Source organism: Takifugu flavidus, chromosome 16 (genome assembly GCF_003711565.1).
Source record: "Takifugu flavidus isolate HTHZ2018 chromosome 16, ASM371156v2, whole genome shotgun sequence".
NCBI classification, from domain to species: domain Eukaryota; kingdom Metazoa; phylum Chordata; class Actinopteri; order Tetraodontiformes; family Tetraodontidae; genus Takifugu; species Takifugu flavidus.
Window position 1 is genome coordinate 3925720 of NC_079535.1, and position 17677 is coordinate 3943396.

Genomic DNA, 17677 nt, shown 5'->3' on the forward strand with positions numbered 1-17677 from the left:
ATGGGTTCGAGTGGAGAGGGACGCGCTCTTTTTTTCATTAGCGCTAATGCACGACAAAGACACCGACTTCTGCAGACGTGTAGGAAGAGCGGATCTGAGTCATGCGGCACTTGACATTTTGGCGCAGCGACTGCAGCCCCGGTCTGAGCTGAATTATTGGTAATTTTGCACAATAATAAAGAAAATAGGGGAAGTTTTGTCAAGAGTTTCTTAATGCTCAGTGCTTGTCTGCAGAAGTATGTGGGCGTGCCTCCTTAAAATGCCTTTTCTTTTCAAGGATTGAAGTGCTTGATCCAGATCCAGCTTTAAAGGAGAGATATTGTGTGTGTGTGTGTGTGTGTGTGTGTTTGTGTGTGTGTGTGCCGTTGTCATTTACAATACAGAAGTTTCCCCTAAAACCCAGACGTCCAACATCTGCACCCCTTCACAACAACACCACAACAGGAAGTAATAGCCCGAGCAGCTTCATCTACTCAACGCTGCGATTATGGGATAAACAGCAGACATCGGAGCAACGTCCCCTCCCATGACATCAGTTCTGCTGCATTTCAACGCCAATACTCAACACTTAAATATGCTAATATAATAACTGAGTCAGCGGCTGCTTGACAGGGAGGAAAACAAACTGTCCTGCTCGTGTTTCACAAGTTAAAAAAAAGGCCTGAGATCATTTAAAGTGGACAGGAACATTTATTGAAATACTTGTGCTCTTCGAGTATTTGTACGGAGCTAATTCACAACAAATGATTCGACTGAGATATGGACTTTGGTCTGATTTCAGTGATAAATATATCGGGGTGTCATCTGCATAGCATTAAAAATGAGTGAGATATACATTATAAAGTGTAAAGCTAAAGGAATTGATCCAAGAACACAGCCTTGAAGGACTCCATTCGGGTCACCATCTACATTAATAACATGAAGAAACTAAGACTTTTGACAGCAAACAGCTTAAAGCCAAAAAGATATCTGCCATCAAGTTATCCTTTATAATTCACATAGCAAAATAAAACAGTCGTGGTGGAACAATTTTATTAGTTTTAAACTGTTCAACAGATCCAGGCTGGCCAAAACCTTCTGTTTACACTATTAGCTAGCCAAGCTAGCAGACTGTTGGCTGTTTACTGACTAGAACTTACTTTCCAACGATCACAGGCAAACTCACAAACGTTAAATTAATGTGAAGGAGGCCATATTTCAGGCACGACGTTGATGCTATAAATCTCATTTGTACGCAACCTGTAAGATTGTAGCCCTGACGTGTCAACAGACTACTGCAGAGGTTGACTCTGATTTTTTTTTTTCTCCTTGTGTGGCTGCAACTGTGTGTTTTAGGGCCAGCAGCCACTCCAGTAAATTTATACAGTTTCCATGCTTGTCATTGATGAGGAGGATATTCAATCCCCCGCTTCTCGGGACATGCTAATCCCGCAGCAAACACAGCTAGCAAATGATTACAAGAATATATAATGGCAGCGTTGGGGCTTCCTACGGCCGGGCCTCCAGGACAGTGGTCACAGCTTGGTGGGAGTCTAGTCATGTTTTTATTCCAGCTGGCTTCCTCATTTCAGGCTGATTAGACAATCTGTTGTCCATTACAGATGTTTTTCAGCGGGAAGCGAAACAGTCCGCCGACAGGCCGTCCTGGTTTGGGCGGAGCTGCAGAACAAAGCAAAGACATAACTCATCTCTGCATGTAAAGCTGCAACGTGAGTGCACAACTGCACCTGCATGTGCACCTGAAACTAGACGCCGCGCAGTGGAAAAACACCCGACAATAGCATCAAACGGCGGCGCACGAGGAGGCCGCTCGTGTTTTTTCTTAATCACCGGTCTCAGGTGACACGAGACGTCCACTTTCAACAAAAAGGTGATTGTTTCGCTCAGATTTGTCAAGCCGCCGCGTCGTCAGAAACTACGAGGCTACGGGTGCTGCCTCGCTCCCTCTGATGGCTGGAGACGTCACCTGAACAGCCAGAAAAAGGAGAAGTGTCATGCTGCCCACAATGTCTTCTTCTTTTAAAGTCTCATGAAATGGCTGACAGATGTGGGAGAGGAGCTGCAGCGGCGGCGGCGGCGGCGGCGGCGGCGGCCTGGAGCCGAGAAAGAGAAACAGGCAAGATGGAGGCTGCAAGAGCAATAAACAGGAAGCAGTCTTTCAAGCTTTGCAGGCTCAGTGCGTCAGCGAGCGCTGGTCCGACCTGCAGATAATGACGTGAGGTCTTATAAAAGGCAGATGTTTGCCTGCACGTCGCAGATACGGCCTGTTGTGACCATGTATCTCCGAGTGTTTGTGCTTCATCATTAAAATATTTACAGAGTGCGAGAGAAGGGCGCCGTCATACCCTCAGAAAAATGATCCGTGTGCTTTTTAAGTGCGTTAGATAAATACGGTGGGAGGTTTGCATATCTGCGCCTGGAGGTAGTGCTCGCAAGACAGGAATCAGCTGAATTCCTGCCGTCTGTCTGACTGAGATTTAACCCGTGAGGTTCGTTCCCGTCTATATAGGAAAGAGCCGGCGTGAAGGCCGCCGGCCTCCAAGCTCTGTTTGATGAAGTGCCTGCGCCAGGACTTTGTTTTGACATGCGAAACAATGCGCTTGTTATGGGACTAATATTCCACTTCCTGTGCAGTCCCTGAACTCCATTGTCACGAGTCTGACTGGAGATGTTGTGACACGAGTTCCCTCGCCGGGTCGGTTCAATCCTTTCACAGCTCCAGCCGGTTGCACCCTGCGTCCACAGGCACACGGCCCACCGGTAGAACCTGAAGTGCAGCACGTATGGAGGAAGCCGCACCAGTTGGAGAAATTGGATCCATCTATGGGGAATATCCCAAAATAAACCCCTCTGTTCTCCTATATCAGGCCTTGTATAAATAAGATAGCACGGCAGGCACACTGCTCCATGGGAATTAGCCAATCCAGTCCTGTAAACATCAGCCAATGACTTCTGGCAGGCCGGCCGGCTCTCAGGAGGGGAGTTTCTGTTCTGGAATTCATAAATAAATCACTTTTCTGGGAGGATTATATGTCCACAGTCCCCATCCTCCCCCCAAAAATAAACAGGGCCCGGCAGAAATAGCAGAGTTTAAGCAGCACCACAGGAAATTATCTGGGCTTGTTGCTGTAATTTGGGACATTATTGTTGTAGCATTTGCATTTCAGTGAGACCCAAGTTTTTCCAGAAAATCCCAGTTTAACAGTTAGCGGTGACTCGTTACTCACTGAGACTTGGACCCACTTTCTTCTTCTTGTACTTTAAACGCAGGCGTTTCTAATGAAAACCTGGAGTCAGGTGACCTTTAGTTGTGTTGTTTCAGTAGCTTTGCCCGACTGTATATGCCATTAGCAGGTTTCCAAGAGGAAGATAGACAAACCCACTTATCCCGGCCCTCCCTGGACAAACACTCGGGCCCAGCCAGCGGATGCTGGATAGAGGTTTAGCTCCAGGTTGGCACAGCAAAAAATGGTGGAAACTGAAATCAAAGTACCGTTGCGTTTTCAGTAAGTTGCCTTTCTGTAACTAGAAGGGTAACAGGTTTTATCGGAATGAGCAGGAAATAACAGCGAACAAGAAGGCAGCTAGATTTTCCAGCAGGAGGCTGTTTGTGTGTTCTTTTCTGTCATTGCGCTGAATTCTTCTTGTGTGGGCACAAATGGGTTAAATTGCAGAGGGCGAGAAGCCCTCGTTGTGTACACAGAGGCTTCAAAGAGCGGAGCGTTCCTCGCCTCCTCTGCATTTTCCATACAGTCTACAGCACTTTTACTCAACTTTTACTCATACAGTAGGAGAGAGAAGCCCGCGAGGGGAGACGTGAAGAGCAACCCGCCACTTCCTGTTCATCTGAGCGCAGGTGCTGCGGCGCCACACCAAAGATGGGAGCGCACAGTTGAGGGTCTGGAAATTCACCGTGCCCACTGAAAAACAAAAATAAACACGTGAGGGGGGAACAACAAAAAGTGGTTATTTCTGGGCTGACATGCGACTTCAAACGGCGCCGCGATAAGTCGGTCCGGGGAAAGTAAGGGGGCTTCCTCTTTCCACATGAATGTGATAAGAAAGGAAGTGACATAAGTTCCTGCCGGGGCCTGCGGCTGATAGCGAGCGCCGCATGTGTCATGTTCACAGAAAAACACGCCACTCGCAGAGGCCAAACGCACTCAGATGCTCTGATACCGTCCAAAGGCTTCACTCTTAACCAGGATTGGCTAATCTAAACCGAGTTAACGAGCGCTGCATCAAGGTCGGCTCGGCACACGTGAAGTAAACAATTCTGACGGGAGCCAGAGAATCCCACAATGCCTGTGGATGTGAACTGGGCCCTGGACTGGGATCTGCCCGGTCCGCAGCGTGCCTCACAGTCTGTGGCGTCGCCGGGGTTTTACAGCTCAATAAACGGGGCGAAAGGTGGCCTGGCCGTGCTGCGGTTCTGATGGGCTGATAGGACGGCAGCTAACGCCGGCTGAATGTTGGTCTTTGATGACCAGAGAAAGAAGAAGGGGGCACAAAAGGAGTCTGAAGTGAAGAGGTTCAGGACCTTTTATTTAGAACCTTCAATACCTAAAAAGGGTTTTAGAAACCGTCGACCCAGACGGGGGTTCAGCTTTTGTTTCGATGGACAACCCACCCAACGCTTGGCGAGGGTCGGTGAGCGCCCCCTTGGTTGCGCCGGGCCGCAAAAGTCCAGAGTTTGAACGTGTTCCACTTTGGACTTGGCTGTGACACAGAGAGACCGCAGGCCTCCAGACAGATAAACAACTCGGGCCGGGCGACGCAACCACGGCAACCATGACGGCGTCCCAACAATGTTGACTGAGCCTGATGGGTGGCAACATGCATAGCAGGTAGCAAGTTAGCGCCACAGACAGTCGGAAAGTAAACTAAATGACACGTCAGTGAAAAAGGCTCTACTAGAGAGGACAAGAACCCCTCGTAATATTTAAAATAACCATTTACACGGGACTTTTTTCACAGGCATTGGCTGCGGGTAGTTTTGGTAGTTTCTGAAGATTAGTAACTTGTGCATGTTAGAATGTACTGGCTGCATCAAAAACCGAACACAGGAAGTGGGCAGATAGGGGGACTTTTGTCAAAGGTCTAAAATAGCACATTAGGCAGCGAAACGTATGCCGTTTCCTCATCCTCATCGGCGCTTCAAGTTTTTAAGGTCAATATTTGAAAGAAGTTTTGACGTTGAAAGTTTAAGGAGGTTGAATCCAAACAGCTGTGAAATGCCCCAAAATCAACAAACCGGTGGTTTTTCCATCAGAGCGCTGGAGCTAGCATGAAGTATGCGGCGCTGTGACCGTGTGAGGGCGTACAGCCTCAGAGATAAGTCGTAAATACATCTCAAAGCTGAACATTAACCTTAATAGCATAACCTACTTATTGGAGAAGCAGCTGCGCAATGATTCACCTCAGATCTGTCTGTGTTTTATCTGCGCTGGTGTCGTCAGCATTTCCTCTCTGGATTGTTCGGGGGCCATCAAGCTGGGGTGCAGCGAGGTCAGAGGATGAAGGGGGAAAAGAACAGAATGTATGGTGGAGGGGAGACCTACCGTATGACTGCAGTCTAAATATAAACATACCAGGGTTAGCCTTGTGTGACTGTTAGCAACAGCAGCAGATCTGCTCCCTCCTTCTCAACCGCCTCAGTGGGGTCGTGTCAGGGAGACCCGGGTCGTTCGATTTGCCCATTTGGTCGTCCAATTCGCCCATTTATGCGAGGGCAGCTTGTCGGAACCACTGAACCTCAGTGAGGCAAACTAGCAGCAGCTGCTAATGCTAACAGGGAGATATCGGCAGCTACAGCACCGCGACGTCCGGGTGGTTCAGCACAGACAGCAGTCCTGGCCTGCTCCGATTCCCTTTACACACACACACACACGCATGATTCTCTACAGATGTATATAAATTAACCCCCCCCTCCCTCCAGCTCCCCGCTCACCTTCTAACTTCTTCCAAAAACCAAAGTACTCCCACTCCTTCCCTCCCCTCTCTGCCCTCCCCCTCCATCTTATGGGCCCTCTCACTGACAGCTGGCTCTGATTATGGCTGTGAAAAATGGGGCAGTCACGCCAACAATCCCCCCCCCCAGCATTCCTACAGCATGACTGCGCACTTTCTCCCTGTGCTGCTGCTCAGCCCGTCTCTCCCTCCCTCCACATCTCCTCTGTCTTTCTTCAGCTGTCTTTATTTCGCTCTTTCTCATTGTTTTTTTTTTATTAGGGGGCACATCAGCAAAGAAAGAGCTAAGGTTCATGGAGGCGATCGTGTGCTGGAGGGGATTTGCGCCCTACAGCAATGGATGTTTTGAAAAGCGGCGGCGTGGGGGTGGTGGGAGAGGACGAATTAAATGTGAAGATTATGCCAAAATGTGGTGGAGTTACAGGGACGGGTGGGGGAGACGTGGGACCGGCGGCCCGGAGCTGCTTCACATATGGAGCGAGAGGAGGGCCGGAACGCCTGCAAACACACGCCACGGCTGCATCCAGCTACATTACATGACTATAAAATGATTACAGCATGTTCCAGACCATAATGCCCCCCCCCCCCCCACAAACTATGAGCTTGTTTATAGAAAGTGAAAAATTGAGACTGGCTTGGATTGGTTACATGGACTTGGCTCGGCTGAAGCCAATTCTGAGCATAAAGAGCTAAAGTTTTAGCACATGTGTGTGTGTGTGTGTGTGTGGGGGGGGGGGGGGGGCATACTACAAAACTGACCTGTTTTCACTGGGATTGTATCGTAGATTTGATTGAAGACTGGGCAGAAGTGACGCACGGTTCCTCTCCTGAGTGAGTTAAGGTCCTGGAGCTGCAGTAATTTCCCCCTCAGCCGTCTCTTTATCTCCTGAATCTGAAATACCTTGATAATCTCCCGTTTCCCCGTCTGTTAGGGAGTAGAGAGGCTCGTTCTGCGGCATGAGGCGAGTGCTCCAGAGGCCGGCAGATGCCTCATGTCAGGCTGCATAAACAAGACAGAACACTTTCATCCATCATGCTGCCGAACTGGGAGCTTTACGCACTCTTATCCAACTCAAGACGCTCTCAGGGCGCCGACCTTGATGTTACCTCACAGGAGATAAATCCAGCCAGGATCCTCAGAACTGAAAAGCCTCAGATTCAGAACATTCATTTTATGTCGGGGGATTTAACGCCTCTTTGTAGGAAGCAGAAATGTTTTGTTAATTGGACCCAATATCCTGTCATAACAAATACTGACTCAAATAAATTAAAGCTACTGACTCAGAACCAGACGCAACACGTCAGCCCGTTCTGGTCCCGTTGGGGTGAACCTTGTGCTTTAGGTCTGAGCAAAAAGGTGCATGGACGTGCGTCAACGGTGATGTCACCGATAGACACGAGAGTGTGCGCCTGTGACGAGACGGCGTGCGGGGGGGCGATGGGTGGTATTTCAGCCTTGCTGAGTAATGTTTTGCCCACAGTGGAAGCTCCAGGACTGTATTCCACCAAGGGCCCTCCCACACGCCACGGCTGCACAGCTATCTGTGCCTGACACATCAGAGCTGCGTCGCTTTTATAATAAAACACGAGTGTAGTGGGGAGAAACCCTCCATCGGGCCCCAAGTGGAGCTGGAACAGTCATTTCCTTGGGCTGGTCCACGTCTCACGCTTAAACTGGCTGCCTGGCGTTTGTGTAGGCACGAACAGAGGGAGAAAGCTTAATTGGTATCATAGCTCATTTTATGACTGTAACTCTATCACAGCCCATTTGTAGCGGGGCGGCCCATTTTATTAACCTTGGACCGCACCAGCGCCGGTGCAGCGGCGCAGAGGCAGGGCTTTAAAAGTCTGCTGAAGCACTCAGAGCTCTTTATTGTGATAAGGAAAGTTCAAAATGCAGACTGGCATTTAATGGAGTGCGCGCGGTTCCCACCAGCATTTGGACCATTTGTGTGGAGCTGGAGGGGTTCAGGGGGGTAAACACTGTTAGCAGACAGTTGGAAGGCTTCAATGAGGAGAGGGGGGGGTTGTTTTCGATGTACTTTGGCAGCGGTTTGGGCGTACAGCAGCACTGGTAATGGTAGGAAGGTGGGGGTTGTCAGCTCAGGGTTCTTGGTAAATGCACCATTATTTATGGGTCGGGCGGGCTGAGGGGGACAATAAACTTTCATTTCTGGGAAAGCCATTCAACTTTACTAGACTTTGTAGAACCTAGGCATGAAAACGAGGCAAACCTCAGTAATTAACAGGCCCAGAAAAAGTGTTTCCACATTCAGCTGTCACACACGCGGCACTAATGTGAGCGGTCCCCTGGTCCGAGTCACGTGAGCTGTCCGTCACACTCAGGTGACGCCGGTGCTGCTTACTGGAAACACCCGTAAAGACTCGCAGAAACGGACCTGCAGCTTCTCCCTGCCGCCTGATTTGCTGACACGTGTTTTGTAGCGGGTTCTAATAGAACATCTGTGTTATATGGCAGCGGGACAGTCCCCATTGTCCTGTTGGACACAAGCGGCTGGAGCCCAGGAACTGCTCAGGCCTGGAAGTTCTGCCCTGGCAGCAAGACATTACAACCTTGGCCAGGAAAGTCAAGCAAATGGGCCGATTCTTCTCATTCAGCCCAGAGGACGCCACACAGCTGCACTTTCCCTCACTGCCAGGAGAGAAGACAAGTCTGAAAGGGGAGGAGAGGGGAGCAGTCGGGGGGCATTTGGACTGGACCGGCCTCAAAGAGCACTTTTCTTTACACCAGAAAGGGAGTCATCCTGGACATCCAGCTCAATTTGCGGCCGTGTCTGGACTGGGGCAATTAGGCAGAGTCCCTCGCCCGGGTCGCCCCTCGCCCGGGTCGCCTGGGTCGCCCCTCTGGAAGCCCCAATCAGGAGGGCGATGCGTTCAGGCTCCTTTAAGAGCACCAAACGCCACCGAGGCCTTTGTCTGTTTCCCTCTGAGGATGTCTGTCAAAGGTCCCCTGATCTTTATCCACATACCGTGAGCTTTGCTCATTTCCTCAACATTTTTCCATTTAGACAGACAGGACATACTTTAGGAGCTCATGTGATCTGGCAGTGGAGGCAGGTCACCAAACCAGATACTCGGAGAACATTTCAAAAGAAGCCCCGTTCGAGCAGAGGAATAATCTGCCCCTCAGTTACAATCGTCTCTCTTTGGTCCCAAACTGAAGCAAACATGGCAGATCATCATACAGCAAACAGTAGAATAAATAATAAATATAAATAGGAAGCGCAGAGAATAAACACACAACGGACATGGGAGCCACGAGGGAGAGCGAAGCGGCCAGTCAGAGGCTTCCAAACACCGATGAGGTAACGTGCAGGTCGGTGTGGCTGTTGCACGTGAGCTGACGGCATCTGGAGGAGGATCAATAACCTGAGAGGAGGCGATCCTGTAAATCTGATGGCCTGTAGCGTGAGGGGAGTGTGGAGGGCCACGCGGGCGCTCGCTCCGCCGTTTTGACCGTAACTCTAGTGCAGGAGTGGCCACACAGGGCCGGTTGTTAGGTAGGGAGCGCTGCAGAATGGAGACAGATGGACCGGGGCAGGATTTGGGGTTAGAGAATGTGTTCCACTGTTCCTGAGCTACACAAAGACCATTGATTTTTTTTTCCCCCTGCGTTGAGTGAGGAGCCGCGGAATATCTCATTTCAGCATCCGCCGCATGGTCACGACACCTGGTCCGGGGTCTGGCAGGTCCCTAGCGGAGGTGCGCCGAACCCCGAGGGGAGCCAGGCACGACAGGCGACCGTCTACCTTCTAATCCCGTCTCGTCTCCACGCCCTGGACGGCGTAGCTCGGGGCGGCTCATCCGGCGCATGTTCGTTTTGACCCGTGCGTCATCCTCCCAGCTAATAACGCTCAAAATCTCCCTTCCCATGAGGCCGCGGCACAGGCACAAAAATTGTTCCTCAGGAAGCAGGGGTCAGGAAGTCAGAGGAGGAAGCTGGACTTTCATTCTAAATACAACCGTCCTCGGGAGACCAGCATGTCAGCAGAGAGCCGCACAGTGAATCTCAGAACCTCCAGATTCTGCTGCCGTGTCTCAACCTGCTGACCAAAACACAACCAACCATTCGCACGTCCCAGAGAGTGTTTGTTTTGAGCCTTGACTGTGATGATGTGACATGTCGAAGGGCCCAGAAGGAGCCAGGCCGAGCCGATGACGCATCCCACCCAGAGGGAGAGACTGGGAGCTGTGGAAGTGGAGTGGACGGGACTGGCACGTCGGCCTGCGATTCATGGGAACGGCATCGGCGCGAGCAGCTGGTGGTTGACCACTAACAATGCTGTGGCTGCTCTTATGGACAATTAATCGCTGCCCCCCCCTCCCGGTTTCTCTGAGGCCGCGCGATGACCGCAGTCCTCCCATTTGAATTTGGCTAACATACCAGGAGACATGAAACACAGGCAATCATGGGATCCTGGCTGTCAGGGCCTAACTGGGTCACACAAATCTGGATGTGGGGAAGAGAACGCACACAGAAACCAAACCCACTCGCAGCTACGGCCAACGCGGGTCAACACATGACAACATTTTGATGAAATCGAACACCGCTCAGCTCCGACTTGGCGCTTCTTGATCACCGGCTGCTCAAAAATCAAAGGCCGAGTCAGGAAAACATGCGTTCCCGTGCAAAAAAGAAAGAAAAACCCCACGAAGCTGAAGCTCCGTGAATGTTGAGCAATTATTCTTTCAGTTTTTAGACATTCTGCTATTTAAAAGGTCAAAGGTTAGGGCAGGAAAATACTTTATGTTTCACACTTAACATTTAAGCCCAGATGTTGCCCTTAAAAATTACAGTTGAATAATGAAAAGTATTTTTACCTCATTTCCATGACTTGCCAGTAATTGACACAAATAACAGTAATATTTTCATTGAGCACTTTCATTGGGAAGCTGTTATGTTCCACTTACAGTTGTGTTGTTATGGAACTGCAACTCTGTGTGTGTGTGTGTGTGTGAGCTGCCTGTGCGTGCATGCAGTGTGGGTGTGCACTGACTCTTAATCTGGAAATTTCACTTTATAAGAAACCACACGTGGAAAAAGGCAATGCATCAATAACCACCAACCTCTAGAATATATGAGTAGACCATAAATGAGTGAAGAAGGTTACGACTGGGTTCATCTGTGGAACGCTGTTTAATAAGCCTGTGCTCGCCGTGGCGATGTGGTGGGGCACAGCTTGAGATAACCGCAGAGTTGGTTTTGACAATCTTGTCTTTGAGAGCAAAAAATAAGTTCTTTTACTTCACATGAGGGCTAATGAGTTAGTGTGTCAGGGGAATGGCTGGATTATACAACACGGGCCTCATTCGCCTTAAAGCGGGGAAGAACTTGTTCTACTGTCTATTTTTAAAGACTCGCAATCGTGCTCTGACTGTTCAGATCATCTAGAGTAAAAGTGGTTTCTAAATAAACAAAGTTACTGTTAAATGAAGGCAGTAAATAAATACATGCTGTAGAGGCAGAACTCCGCCCTCTGTTGGCGATGAGTAGGAACTACAGGGGCCGCTGCTGCTGCTGCTGCCTGTAAATTGGGTTTCTTGATTATTTCTTTCATCTCCAGCCCCATGAGATAAAACATTTGATAAGCAGTCATTCCACTTAGACCTTATCGGTGACCTCAAGCCTCCTACCTGTCCTCCCTTCTCAGGAGGGGTTCGGGAGATTGGGCAGCAGGGGAGGCACCGATCAAGCCATGCAGCAGGAGTTGAGGAGGGAGTCGCTATCAGAGTCTGATAGGGCCCACAAGCCAGAGGACAGCCCTGAACCCTCGGAGCAGCGCTCTGCAGAAAGTAGGGCTTTGTTTTGCCTTTTTGTTTTTTTAGATGTTCACTGTAGCAGGAAGCAGGTGCCTCCTCCAGAACCTGGAATGCCAACAGCACCACACATTACTGAGCAGGCCCAAGCGGCCCGGAGGCAGGCTCCGGCAGGGTCCAAGGTCCACCGAGTAAGACATTTCCACCGGAGTCAGCGCTTTGTTGCTGGGCTTTGGAGACGTGCTGACCTCGATGGTTCAAGTAATCTAGCTGTCCTCGCTGTCCGGCGGTGCATTTACAGTCCCGCAGTAAAAACGGGCTCTGTTTAATGTGTTACACATCATGAGTTCTGACACTTCCCTGCCTGTTTCTTACGGGGGGGGGGAGGAGACCATTGATCCAAACCACTCAATCAATCGGCAACAGGGCCTTTGAACTGCAGACGTGATTTCCAGCAAGCCTTGTCATCCCACCCTGTCGTCTGTGAAAACACTCCGGGGGGAGATTACTCCACACAGCCCCGGCTCGTAAAACTCTTTTAATGTAGCAGCACACCCCCCCCCCCCCCCCCGACAGGATCCGGCCCTGGCCGTCTCCCTCCACCCGCTTTGATTTACATTTCTTGAAATCCTGGTTTCATCCTCACACGTTGTTTATTCCACCTCAACTCCAGGCAGCGTTTCTGCCCCCCCCACCCCCCGAGACAAAGCTCTCCACCCCCTGTGTGGCTTCTGTATAGGCAAAAGGAGAGGAAGGGGAAAGGGAATGTTTTGCCTCTTTCTCTCCACCCCTCTTCCTTTGCCTCCCCAGGGCAGCGCTGTGTAGTAATAAACCTCCCCCATAAATCTCCCCCCCTCCCTCACGCCAACGCCGCCCCCTCCTCCAGCTCCAACTTTTTTTGTGTTAACAGCTTCTTTTCTTCTCCCTCGGCGCTGCCTTTCTTTCTTTCCCTTCTCTTTTCTATTGCAATCCAACCCTGACATTGACTCTGCACATGGCCAATGGCTGCCTGCTCTGTCATGAATTTGGGGGGGGGGGGGGCAGATGATGGGGGCCACAATAGCTCTGTCTAAGTTTCCCTCGCCGCAGCCTGGCTCTTTCTCCTGCAGCTGAGAGTCTCATTGTGACTGTGGTTGAGTCTGGTGAGGTCACTCGTATCAAGTTATGGCTCAGGTGATGGAATGACACACGTCTGCAGGGATTCAGCCTCCGAGAGCCGCTCCTCTGCTCTTTAAACTCAGAAATAAGAACAAAAAACAGGGGGGGAGGGAAGACGTGAGGGCCGAAAGAGTTAAGCACGGTGGAAGCTGCGGTGGGGAAAGAGTTAAAGGCTGCTGAATCCACCGGAAAGTCCCACCAGTGACGTTACAGTCCAGCAATTAAGAGTAAATTAATTACAGAGTGGTGGATGGTAGCTGAAACCCCTGAGGACAGCGGCAGTAAACAACTCCGCACTGTTTAAGACTTCCTCCACAGGAAAAGAGGGGGAAAAAAGCTCGTAAGGGCTGAAAGTTGTGATCTATTTTTGCTTTAAAACAGCACTTTTGTTTGCACTGAAGCCACATCTGAGGGCCAATAAAGACAACATGGCAGGCGGACTAATGTAGGACGCGTTTAGTGAGTGGGGAGCAACAGTGTGTTTAATATTCATGCAACAGTGTAGTAATGTCAACCTGACAAACCACTGCACATTGGGGGGGAAGAAAAAGTTAACTGAAAGTTGACGCCCAGCTCTGGAAGCTCCTCCTGCACGGCATTATAAAGCAAATGTCGGGCTGCTGCGGGCTAGAGGGGGAGTTCTGCTGGGTCACAACAACACGGGAGCTGCGAACTCACGAACTCAGCAGACCTGTGCAACTTTCGAACACGCAGTCTGGGTTTTTTTTTTTTTTTTTTACCACCTTTTTATTTTTTAAAGGCAACTTTCTCCGCTGCAAAGATGACCACCGCCGTGGTGTCGCCTTTCTTCGACTTCGAAGTCATGAACAAGGTACTTATGGAGGAATGACGCGGTCACATGGCGCACCGCGCCTGTGTGGAGCTCGGCCTTTCGCTCTTTTCAGTCTTGATCCTTCTGCTTTTTGGCGTGTTTTGTCAGCGCATTCCAACATTGTTAACGTGTTGGTCTCTTATGAGCGCCTCGCTAAATAAATAACAGCGCAACAGTTGGTTGAAAGTGGGGGGGAAACTTGTGCCGCCCGCTTCAGCTCGACATCTGCTGGCCCTCCGCTTCGTTTAGGGTCGTAAAAGAATGTTAACGAATGGCTGCATGTGGTTTTATGCGTTCCTGCTTTAAACCAGGTCACTTTTGCGCCACATGCTCGCTAATCATTGACCAGATTTGTCTGGCTCTGACCTACCGATCCGCCTTCAAACCCCTTTTTTTCCTCCACCAAACGCGTCTCTGCCCTTTTTAAAAAGCCATAACTGCTCTGTGGTTTTGCTACCGTTAACTGCACAGTTTCAATTTGCATATATTTTCGGCGTCGAATCACTTTTCCTCGTTCTGAGCTGTAAAGATTTTCTGCTTGCAGATTTGAATAATCGTGTCGCTCGGTTTTCTCCGATGGTTCGAGGCTTTATTTGGCTGATTTCTCATTGAAGGGGGTGTTCGGGCATTATTTTCTGGGGTGCTGCAGTCTCTGTAGGCGCCCACTGGCCCCTCATGTGAGGCTGCTCCATTTTACTAAACAGGCACGCATTCCGAACCGGGGCAGCCAGCCAAAGCAGCTGCTGTTCTATAGGCCTGTATCCGCTCGTGGCGAAGCCAAGAGAACTCGCATGCAGCACCGTGCCCCACCACAGGCTCCAGGTCTCATCTAGACCAGTCTTGCTGTGCTGAGCATCTCACGTTTCCTGCTTTGTCTCCTCCCCCTGCAGAACAACAAACTGCTCAACTACAACAACAACCTGGGTTCTCCCCATCCCATGTCTGTCCCTTGCACTGGCACCAATGTGCCCCTCTCCAGCCCCGCCGGAGCCCTGCTGGACAGGAAGGCGGTGGGATCACCCTCAGTGGGAGGTGTGTACCAGCGGCGGCACTCTGTCAGCAGCACAAAGTTCAGCCAGAACCAGTTTCTGAACAGCCTGAAGGCAGTGGACCACTCCTCGCTTATCTCAGGGGTTGGCAACGCCAGCAACAACAAGGAGAACCGCCTGCGGGACCGCTCCTTCTCCGAGACGGGCGAGAGGCTCATCAACAAGTGCCTGGGCCCCGCCAGCCCCACCGGCGGCAGCGGCCAGGTCAACTCCAGCCGCTACAAGACGGAGTTGTGCCGGCCCTTCGAGGAGAACGGCTCCTGCAAGTACGGCGACAAGTGCCAGTTCGCTCACGGGATCCACGAACTCCGCAGCCTGAGCCGCCACCCCAAGTACAAAACGGAGCTGTGCCGCACCTTCCACACCATCGGATTCTGCCCCTACGGGCCCCGCTGCCATTTCATCCACAACGCCGACGAGCGCCGCGGACCCCCCCAGCAGTCGTCTCCGCTCAACCCCTCCAACAAGATGGAGCGGCCTCGGCTGCAGCACAGCTACAGCTTCGCCGGCTTCTCCAGCTCGGCGGGGCTGAGAGACAGCCCCACGTCGGTCACGCCGCCGCCCATGTTCTTCCCTGACGAGGTGCCCGACTGGCCCAGCAGTAATCCGTTCACCTACTCCAGCCAGGAGCTGGCCAACCTGTTTGGGCCCAGCCTCAGCGCCGGCCCTGTGGGCACAGAGCCCAACACCCCCGCGCCACCCTCTCCAACAAGCACGCCTTACTATTTTAGACCCATGTCCCCTCAGATGTTTGAGTCTCCATCCAGCCCTCCCGACTCCCTGTCGGACCAAGAGGGCTACCAGAGCAGCTCGGGGGGCAGCCTGAGCGGCTCCGAGTCCCCCACGCTGGACACCACCCGCCGCCTCCCCATCTTCAGCCGCCTCTCCATCTCTGATGATTAGGCCGCACACGCTCACCAGTGACTCTTGGTTTGATGACACAAAGAGAACACGGCACTCCCCTCTACCTCTGCCCCCCAATCCCCGACCTGCCCCTTCCACCGTGTTGGTCCCTCCGACGATTAAGGGAACTCTGTGGACTCAGCCCGCCATTTCGCCCTGCCATGTGTCATAGTGCCAACGGAGAGGAGGCCGAACAATGAAAATCCCAAGAATTGACTGTTGCCAGGTGCCACTTGTTTATTTGTTTTTCTCTTCATTTGTTCTTGAATGTGTAGCAGCACAAGTGGCCTTGGATAGGGGAGTGCATTGCACTGCCCCCCCCAACCCTTCCCAGACGATACCACTCCCCCCCCCCCACCCCAGAGCTAGCTAGAGGGTGCTCACTAACTGTAGGTGTACCGCAGCCGTTTTTACAGACTGAGTTAAAAGGAAAAAAAATAAAGACCCTAAAAATAGTTTTTAAAAAGAGAAAAAAAGTGCCTGGGGCGGCTCCTGCATGTGTTTAGGGTGAATGGACTACTGTTTTAGGTTCTTTCTCATTTGCCCCCTCCCTCCAGCCCCCTGCCACGGTTCCTCTGGAGGCCCGGCTTATGTAATGGTGGCCCGGGTGAGTCTGCAGGGAGGACTTTGAACTGGAAGTTGGTTATATTCCTCCATCCCAGCCCCGAGTTTCCCCTCCTGTTGCTGGTCACTGGCTTTTCTTTCTTTTTCTTTATTGTTTTTTTTCTCCCTTGGGGAAGGAAGTCCTGATATCAAACCGATCATTTAACCCTTTTGACTTTAGCCCCGCCCACCACCCGCCAAGATCCGGGGAATTCCAGCATTCCCGTGGTGCAGTTGTCCTGCGACTTGAACAGATTGGATCTCCGAACTATTTTATTTTACCCCCCCACTCCCCAGTTAGGCCCCCGCTCTGACGAGCACTCTGTATTCATTACAACCCTTTTGCTTTCTTTATTTGATAATTATTTTTTATTAATGTTATTATTACGGTTATTGTTTTTGAGAAAAAAAACCTTTCCAGACAGAAGGTTTGCTTGTCACTGCTTATTTAACTTATCAGAACATATTTATTGGTGATCATATGCATTTTTTTTGTTAATTTTGTTTTGTATTTATCTGGATAATGAACAATAGAATATATTTTCTTTTATGTTAAATTATGATCTTCCATATTAATCTAAAGATTGTGAAGACGTTTTTGTCAGTTTTCCTTTTTTCACAGTTAATATATTGTACTTCAATGACTTGTTCTGCAACTACACTTTGTCAAGATGAAACTTAATTTAAAGCAAAAAAAAGACGTTTTGATTATTTATTGTACGCTTTTTCCTCCTCATCGGACTGCAATTCCACCTAAACTAGCTGTGCTTGTATTCATTCCTTATTTTCCACTCACATCTTTACAGTAATCAGACAGTAACAGTAGCCCACTGTTAGTACAAGCTTCATTTTTTCCTTTTTGTTTCTTTTTTTTTCGTCCTTATTTCTGGACTTGATGGAGGAAGCAAAGGGGGGGTTCAGACGTCACGACTGGTTCTGTTAAAATGCCAGTAATGTTCTTGCCCAGTCTGTTAATACAAGCAATAGCTGTGACCAAATGGCTCGAGGAAACGTTTCTATTTTTTTAATGAATTTGGATGCTTGATGCACTCGCCCCCCCACCCCCACCCCCCCATTGGAAGTGCCTCGTTAACACATTCCAGGTATCTGAGGCTTCGCTGCCTTTCATATTTGATAATGGAGGACTTTTTTTTTTTTCTTTAAGTCACGTGTTCAGGGCCGCCTTCACGTGTCTGGAAGAGGTGAACAGATCTTGACACAAAGAAAGTAAAACAGTTGAATGTATCTTTTTTTTTCTCAGCTATGTTTTTTTTTGTTTTCCACTACAGTTAATTTCTGTGAGTTTGTATGAAAACCTTTCCTCTTTTGTAAGTATTGATTGCAGTTAAGACAATAAACACCGTATTTTTTTTGAAAAGTGAAA

The 17677-nt window shown here is 50.1% G+C and overlaps 1 protein-coding gene and 1 long non-coding RNA gene across 4 annotated transcripts; one reads left to right on the forward strand and one right to left on the reverse strand.

Moving 5' to 3' along the window:
- Positions 1–1015: 1015 nt before the first annotated feature.
- On the reverse strand, positions 1016–6033 carry LOC130540374 (uncharacterized). 3 transcript variants are annotated; one of them, XR_008954430.1, is made up of 5 exons: positions 5951–6033; positions 5592–5870; positions 5420–5493; positions 3228–3920; positions 1016–2991 (listed from the first exon to the last, which is right to left on the reverse strand). It is a non-coding gene; the product is annotated as an uncharacterized LOC130540374 (long non-coding RNA). The 3 variants fall into 3 exon arrangements; XR_008954429.1 differs by lacking the exon at positions 5951–6033 and having other exon boundaries at positions 5592–5937; XR_008954431.1 differs by lacking the exons at positions 5420–5493; positions 5951–6033 and having other exon boundaries at positions 5592–5937.
- Positions 6034–13520: 7487 nt separating this feature from the next.
- zfp36l1a (zinc finger protein 36, C3H type-like 1a) lies at positions 13521–17677 on the forward strand. Its single transcript, XM_057059096.1, has 2 exons — positions 13521–13738; positions 14629–17677. Exons 1-2 carry the CDS (start codon positions 13688–13690, stop codon positions 15688–15690), a joined length of 1113 nt encoding a protein of 370 aa, XP_056915076.1. The 5' UTR covers positions 13521–13687; the 3' UTR covers positions 15691–17677.